Source organism: Guillardia theta, assembly GCF_000315625.1.
Source record: "Guillardia theta CCMP2712 unplaced genomic scaffold GUITHscaffold_130, whole genome shotgun sequence".
NCBI classification, from domain to species: domain Eukaryota; class Cryptophyceae; order Pyrenomonadales; family Geminigeraceae; genus Guillardia; species Guillardia theta.
The window spans coordinates 32520-40678 of record NW_005434544.1 but is presented as its reverse complement, the minus strand read 5'-3'; the positions used below and the strand labels follow the sequence as shown (position 1 = coordinate 40678).

The following is an 8159-nucleotide window of genomic DNA, read 5'->3' as shown; positions in this document are numbered from 1 at the left end:
CGATGCAGAGCTTTGTGGACCACCAGCAGAAGCACGAGCTGCAGATGGAGGGGGAGATGAAGGACATCTTGCAGAAAGAAGAGGCTGAGAAGCAGAGGGCCGTCAACGAGGCGAAGGCACTGGAGGTGCGCTCAACGGACCACAAGGCATGACGCTCCTGACACGAGTGACCAGGAATCGAAGACCATGGCTCTTGACCGCCTCAGAGAGCTGGCCCGGCAGAGGTTCGCGCTGGCGCAAGAGCAGGTGAGGAGAAGAGAGCTCGGGGGGTGTTGTTAGATTGTGATTTGTGCTCTGCAGAAGGACAAGGATGCAAAGACGTTGATCAAGGTGGCTAGAGAGGCACGTGGAGCCGTCGAGAGTCTGATGGACACTGCGGACAAGAGCAGTGCGGAGGTTGGGAGTGTGTTGGTGCAAGGTGAAAATGTGTGAAAGGTTGTACAGGCCACCAAGTATCGGGATTACTCGCAGAAAGAGGACCAGGAGATTCATTCGCTGCTGCACGAAATGGACAACCTGAGGAAGAGCGAAGTCGATAGCGAGAGGAAGAGGGAGAAGGCCAACCTCGACATGGCGTTCCTGCAGTCCAAGTGGAGGTCGAAGGTGAGCACGAGGGAACGAGGTCGGGGCAGGAAGGTGACGCGTCGGTTGCAGGAACGTATCCAGACCAAGAAGCTGGAGGAGATGTCAAGGGAGTTGCAGCGGATAAGGCAAGCCTGGAGCTCAGAGAAGCAGAGGGTGAGAGGCTGCTCCCGTTGTGCTGTGCACGTCTCAAACTCTCGCCTGCTAGGAGTCGCGAGTGCTGAGGAAGCAGTTCCTGATTGACGAAGAGTTCAAGGAGCTGAAGGAGCGACAGAAGCTCTTCGACGTCATGAACGCGCAGGAGCAGAGTGCCAAGGACTCTGCCCAGGGGACGCCCGATGTTGATGATGCCAGCGCGAGGGTGACGGAGCGGGTTCGCCCGGAGAGGAGAGAGGTGAGCATGGGAAGGAGGAAGGGATGGAACTGAGTACAACACAGGCATCCAGGCAAGATATCAGTAAGGAAAACATCTTGGGTAGCCTCGGCAGCTTCGGGGGAATGAGCATGGTACGTCCCTCGTGAGTAACCTCGCCTTCGCTCACTTGTCCTGTCCGGTGCAGCCATCGCATAAGAGGAGAGCAGCAGAAGCAGCTCCAGCTGAGGCCGAGCAGGACGAGGCTTCGGGTGAAGGCGAGTCGAAGCTTGACAAGATTTTCAACCATCCGAAAGGTTTCTCCTTGCTCTTCTCCCCTCCTTGCTCTCCTCCTCTCCTTGCTCGCCTCCCCTTCTTCCGTCTCACTCGTCTCTTTCGCTCAGACGATCCCAACTTCGACTCATACCTCATCTCCTCTCTCGCCTCCCTCAACAGCAAGCACAAGGCTGCACCAGCGCAGGTCACCAGCAGCAGGTAGGCTCAGGTTCTCGATCCTCCTCGTCTTACTCGGCTTGTAGGGGTCACAACAAGAAGAAAGCTGCTAAGCAGGACGGGGCCTTCTATGACTCGGTACTGGTGGCCTGAGTCGGGTTATGTTGAGTCGTGACGCATATTGCTGCAGGGACTGTTGGGGGATGTGAACGTGCCTGCGAAACAGACTGACCAGCCTCTGTTCTGGTTGTAGGTTGATGACATCAAGGGGACGGGTTGTAGACCTGTTCCTTACCTTTAGTTGTACATAAACTTGAGACATCATCTTCAACCTCATCCTCCTCCTCCTCCTCCTCCTCCTCCTCCTCCTCATCATCATCATCATCATCATCATCATCATCATCGCCGCCGCCGCCGCCGCCGCCGCCGCCGCCGCCGCCGCCACGGAAGTTCATGCTTGTCTTATTGTACTGGTGCAAGACGATCTCACCTGCTCATCCTCTCTTTCAATCGTTCCAATACCCCCGCACGTGCTGCCGTAGCTCTGCCGTAGATCCCAAGTCAGCCAAGCCTCACCTGCTCATGGCGGCCGGGCGCCGCCCGAGCCTGGTTTCCTACGGTAAAAAACCGGCCCCATTTGATAACAACCCCACCAGAAGTTTTTAAAGTAAGGGCCCCTTTAAGCCCCAAGCAGTTTTGATAGACCCAAGCTTTTAGCAGTTTTGAATTCTTTTAGAGGACCCTTGCAGGGTGGTGGGGCCGAGTGGAGGAGTTCCCCCCGTTCGTAACTGGAATGTTTGGTTTTATTGACAAAGCGGGCTTTGATTTGTCAACCCTGAAAAAAAAAACGTAACCGGGGGGGGGGGGGGGGGGGGGGTCGAGATGCTCTACGAAGCCTGGTCAAGGAGCAGGAGCAGGAGGAGGGGCAAGAGGATGTAGATGTGAAGGGGAGACTTATCTTTCTCCTCTCGTTGTCATGAGCAACAAACCAGGAAGGAAGACAACGAAGGGGAGGGAGGAGAAGGGAGGGAGGGAGGAAAAGCAGGACATGCAGGAGCTTGCCAGGAGGAGGGCAGCCATAGCACAGCTCTTGTCCTCCTTCACAGACTTCAAGGATGAGGACGAGACTCAGCGGCTCCTCTCGATCTCAGAGAGCCGGGAGGTCGACGAGAGGGGGCAGGAGGTCGTCTTCCTCAGAGGACAGGATCAGATCAGTGCTGCGCAACTTGCCATCTCCCCCCATGAGCTCCATGGCGAGCTCCTGTACAAGTTCACGAGGAGCAGCAAGACGCACGGCAAGCATGTCAACCAGCTCATCTTCGAGGCCAATGAGCACAGCGTCAGCGAGCTGGTCAGGACTTCGCTGGAATGTGTCCAGCGGTTGCTGCTCGCCGGATGCCTGTGCTTCAAGGAGATGGGAGGACTAGGAGCAGGAGCAGGAGCAGGAGCAGGAGCAGGAGCAGGAGCAGCAGGAGGTGAACCTGAGACCTTGGCCTACGAATGTTTGAAGCTCGCAGAGCACGTGAGTTACAACGTTTTGTCAAAACTTCAGGAATTCTCCCATGACGGCGGGACTTCGCATATGCTGTTTCAACTGCAACTGATCCACACCTGGAACAACTTGGGGTGTTTTTACATCCAATCAGGCAGACTGCAGGCAGCGATCTTCTTCCTTGATAAGGTTATTGTAACCCATCCGATCACACTGTGATGATGATGATGGTGGTCAAGGGGCTGATTGTTACGATGAGAATGGAAATGATGACGATGACGATGACGATGACGATGACGATGACGATGACGATGACGATGACGATGACGATGACGATGACGATGACGATGACATGACGATATGATTGTCGCGGTGGTGATGATGCCGACTACGACGCCGATTGAGAGTGCGCTACAACCATCTGATGTTTTCTGCTCCTTCAGGCTTGCAACTCAAATTTCTCCTTGCACGAAGACAAGCTCGACATAGCCTCGTCTCACTCAAACTTGTCCCTGGCCCTGTAAGTTACACCTCTGCTCTGCGCACGTTCTAACTTTGCCAGGATGAGATTCGGAGATTTCCTCCAGGCCATCCAGTCAGAAATTTCTTGTTGCGTCCTGCCATGCCGATGAAACTTCACAGGCACAGCAGGTTCGCAACGACGGTCCTGATCAACCTCTACCTCTCGAAGCAAGACTCCAGGTCCCTCAGTACATGTTGCATTGACCGTCCTCGTCCTTACACTTCCCTTTTCATCCTCCTCCTCATCCTTATCGTCCTTGTTCTCATCCTTATCCCCTTCACCGCCTGCCTTCTTCCTCCTTTTCCTCTGTTTCACGGTCCTCCTCCTCATCAACTCACTGCGTCGAGCTGCAGAGCTAGAGAGCCAATCTTACTTCGCCTTCTCTTCACTGTTCGCATGTTAGTCGATCTACACAGAATGTCTTCAAACAAATTCGAGGTGATAGCAAATTTCTTGACAACTCATCTCATCAACCCTTTCATGTCAGGCAAAGGAGTATGAGGACTTTGAGCACCGGTCGTTTTCTTCGTCGCCGTTACTTCTTCTGATGACACTGTACCAGGATTGAAACTCAACAGCACGACGACGAACGACTGAGGGAAGTGTTATCTCGATTTCTCTCAAGGGACCGAGACAGCAACAAGGTCAAGTTTGCCCCTTCCTCGGGAGAAGACAGAGGCCTTGGTGTATTGGTCGACGTTTCAGATTACTCGAGGTAAGACGATGAAGGGGATGTCTGTTTGTTGAATGCGCCCTTACATTATCATCAGTGGGCAGGTTGCGACTTTTGATTGGAAGAATGTTGAAAACATCATCTCCACAGTTCCATCGCTCACGGCGAGCAGGGAAGAAGAGGTGAGGAGAGGGACGGTCAGCGAGTTGTCAGTGCCGGATGAGATTTCACCTTTACATGAGAGATAAGATTGTACATTATCTTGTATCAGAGATAAGATTCTATCTTGTATCAGAGATAAGATTCTATCTTGTATCAGAGATAAGATTCTATCTTGTATCAGAGATAAGATTCTATCTTGTATCAGAGACGAAACTGATTTCAATTCTTCTCAAAACTAGATTTGCTGTCATTACAAGTTTTGTTGTTCTTCTTCTTTCCGGCTTCTGTTGTCTCATCGTGGGTCATGTAACATTACATCAGCAGGAAACTTCTGTTTGCTCCAACCCTGATGTGTCACAAGACAAGTCCTACAAAGAAACTTGCGAAGACGGTGTTTTTTGCTCTCAAAGAGGTGTTGTTGCTGAGATTTTTCACATGAGATGTTGAGATGTACATCGAACTGCAAGACAAATCAGGTCTCTCTCTTATGATTCTTCAACTTGTTGTTTTGCAACGTCTAGTTGAGCTTCTTTCAGGGTTCGATTTGTCAAGTTGTACCATCAGGGTCTCGTCAGCCATTTCATTGTCATCTCTGATTGAGACGATGAAGAAGATGATGCACCTTGCAAAGTGAGAGGAGATCAAACATTCCACCACCTGATCGTCTTGCGATGATAGATTTTGACCAAAACTTATCATCTCATTTCGAATATTGTCTTGTCTTGTCTTGTCTTGTCTTGTCTTGTCTTGTCTTGTCTTTGTCTTGTCTTGTCTTGTCTTGTCTTGTCTTGTCTTGCCTTGTCTTGTCTTGTCCCTCTGCTGCCTAACATTCCTCAAACCTGGCAACCTGAGACATTTCTTTAGCTCATCTGATTTTTCCTCAGAGATGTTCAGCTAGACATGTGGTTCTTTCATTCAGCTGATAAGATCACCATCAAGACCGACAGTGGTCTTCGCGCTTGCTTCCATTCCTCAGGTTCCAAATCGTTTCAGCGATTCCTCCTGCTCATGCTCCTGCTCCTGCTCCTGGTGTTGCTCCTGCTCCCGATTGTCTTCGTTGTTCTCTTCTGCTTCCACCTTGACCTCCTTGGCTCCTCCTTCTGCTCCTTGTGCTTCTCCTGCTCAACAAGTTCTTTTTTCCGGCATCATCCCATTCATCCTCACTTCCATGTGCTTGCACGCAGTCTCCCCTATCTCCCTGTTTGCAAGAATCGCCTCCTACCAGGAGTACAACCTGCCCATCCATGTTGCGGCGGCCACCCAGATCCAGGTGAGGAGAGGGGAGGAGGAGGGGGAGGAGGAGGAGGAGGAGGAGGAGGAGGAGAAGGAGAAGGAGAAGGAGAAGGAGAAGGAGAAGGAGGAGCAGGAGCAGCAGGAGGAGGAGGGAAGGTGACAAGTTGGGCAGAGGTACTTCAGAGGGCAAAGAGACAGGAAGATCGCGATAGCGAAGAAGAAGGAGGAAGAGAAGCTGTAAGAACATCTCTGCTGCTGCTCCTGCTTCTGCTCCTCCTGCTCCTGCTCCTGCTTCTGCTCCTCCTGCTCCTGGTGTTGCTCCTGGTGTTGCTCCTGCTCCTGGTGTTGCTCCTGCTCCTGCTCCACCTGATCCTCCTGTTCTCCTAGTTTATCCTCTCTGTGTTCTGCCTTGCTCTGTGCTCTGCTCCCCTCCCCGCTCTTCCTCCTTCCTCGTTCACTCTCAAGTTTTGTTGTCTTGTCGCTCATCAACTCTTGAATCGCCATCACATCACAACAGCGTCCTCTTCTTCGAAAGGTTTCAGATCGACGGTCTCCCTTCCCTCTGCCTCCATCGTCAGAGAGTGGCTGCCATGTCCTGCCAACAATCGATCTCCTACTCCAAGGTGACGCTCTTTGCACCGTCTCACAACAAACAAGATGCAAACATCATCATCATCATCATCATCATCATCATCATCATCATCATCATCATCATCATCATCATCATCATCATCATCATCATCATCGTTATCATCATCATCATCATCATCATCATCATCATCATCATCATCATCGTGATCGTCGTCATCATCATCATCATCATCATCATCATCCTCATCATCAGTATTACTGTTATATCAACAAAATCGTCACAACAGATTGCCAGGCTCTCATCAACGTCAGTCAGATCTTGAAGAACCATTCTCGTCAACTTCCAGATAATCCCACAGTCGAGCGACTCGCGCAGAGGGTCTCTCCTTCTAGTCCTAAGGTCCCACTGATCCTCCTCCTCTTCTCCTCTTCTTGTTCTTTTTCTCCTTTCCTTCTTCTCTCCTCCTCTCCTCCTTTACTCCTCTTTCCCCACCTCCTCTTCATCCTACTTTTCCTATCCTCTTCATCTCCTTCTCTGCTCTTCTTCTTCCTTTTTCCTCCTCCTCTTCCTCTCTCTTCCTCCATCTTGTCTTTCTCCTCATAGCCTTTCTTGTCTTCTCTCTTTCTCCTTCCCCCTCCTTCCCCCTCCCTCTCTCTCTTCTTCTAATTTCTTCTCTCACGTCCTCCTCTTCTTCTCATTGACATCTTCTGATCATTTTTCTCAGCTCGTCAAGTCAAAACTTAGCGACTGGATCAGGGCGAGCAAGTTCGTCTTCCTAGACGATCTCCGCTCCTCCTCCTCCTCCTCCTCCCCCGGTCAGCTTCATCACTCCACCTCTCCTCTTCACTCATCCTCTGCAGCTCCTCAAGGCAAGGAGGAGGAAGCGGAGGATCAAGAGGCTCCTCCTCCTCCTTCTCCTCCTCCTCCAGCCTCGTCACGACCCAACACTCCCTCCGACCTCAACGGCTTGTGGGCCTCCAAGCAACTCGCCGGCAAGTGAAGAGAAGAGGAGGAGGAGGAAGAGGCAACCTAGAGGACGAGGGGGAGGAGGAGTGAAAGGACAGAGCTCAGCAGGAGCGAACATCTCAGGGAGTATGGTGGAGGACATGAAGGAAGCGAGCAGGGAGCAGGGAGCAGGGAGCAGGGGAAGAAAACGAGCTGACGCTGCTGGCAGAGTTTGACGAGCGAGCGATTTTACATCAGCAAAGAGTCGCAGCGACAGACTTGATGTACCGACCAGCCATGAGGCTGGGGAAGAGAGTTCTCATCAGGTAGCTAGCAGACATCTCTTCATCTCTCCTTCTGCTTCCTCCTCTTCTCTCCTTCTCTCTCCTCCTCTCTCCTCCTTTCCTCCTCCTCTCTCCTCCTCTCCCTTCCTCTCCCTTCCTCTCCTCTCTCCTCCTCTCTCCCTCCTGTCTTTCTCCTCCTCAGCGCGATTCTGCTAGATTCTTCGAACGAGGAGACGCTCGCTTCTCTCGGCAAGTCGAAAGGCTGCGAGCCTGTCATGGGCCACATATTTCTCCTCTCCTCTTCAGTGCGGAAGCTCGTCCAGAGGAGGAGGAGGAGGGAGGGAGGGGGAAGGAGAAGGGTAAGACAAGAGGGAAGGAGGAGGACAGGAAGGAAGACAAGGAAAGGAAGGGGAAGGGAAGGAGGAAGGAAGAGGGAGTCAAGCAACCTTTCCATGCTTCTCTTCGTTCTTGCGTGGTAACTCCACTTCCTGTTACAAACCTTGAGGAGGAGCTGAAGAAAAGGTGAGCGAGGAGGCAGAGGAGGAGGAAGAGGTGGAGAAAGGGGGCGGGGGGTGGGGAGAAAGGGGAGTCAGCAACACCAGGAGCTGGAGCAGGAGCAGGAGCAGGAGCAGGAGCAGGAGCAGGAGCAGGAGCAGGAGCAGGAGCAGGAGCAGGAGCAGGAGCAGGAGCAGGAGCAGGAACAGGAGCAGGAGCAGGAAGAAGCAGCAGCAGCAGCAGCAGCAGCAGCAGCAGCAGCAGGAGCAGCAGGAGCAGGAGCAGGAGCAGGAGCAGGAGCAGGAGCAGGAGCAGGAGCAGGAGCAGGAGCAGGAGCAGGAGCAGGAGCAGGAGCAGGAGCAGGAGCAAGAGC

General features: G+C 52.5%; 1 protein-coding gene across 1 annotated transcript; it reads left to right on the top strand.

Moving 5' to 3' along the window:
* Positions 1 to 2435: 2435 nt before the first annotated feature.
* On the top strand, positions 2436 to 7062 carry GUITHDRAFT_146629 (hypothetical protein; the record flags this gene model as incomplete). The annotated part of the gene is made up of 14 exons (XM_005822143.1): positions 2436 to 2909; positions 2940 to 3068; positions 3323 to 3399; positions 3522 to 3581; positions 3965 to 4046; positions 4180 to 4257; positions 4562 to 4628; positions 4774 to 4867; positions 5122 to 5213; positions 5422 to 5507; positions 5643 to 5707; positions 5988 to 6093; positions 6787 to 6877; positions 6923 to 7062. 14 exons carry the CDS (start codon positions 2436 to 2438, stop codon positions 7060 to 7062), a joined length of 1641 nt encoding a protein of 546 aa, XP_005822200.1.
* Between the last annotated feature and the right edge of the window lie 1097 nt (positions 7063 to 8159).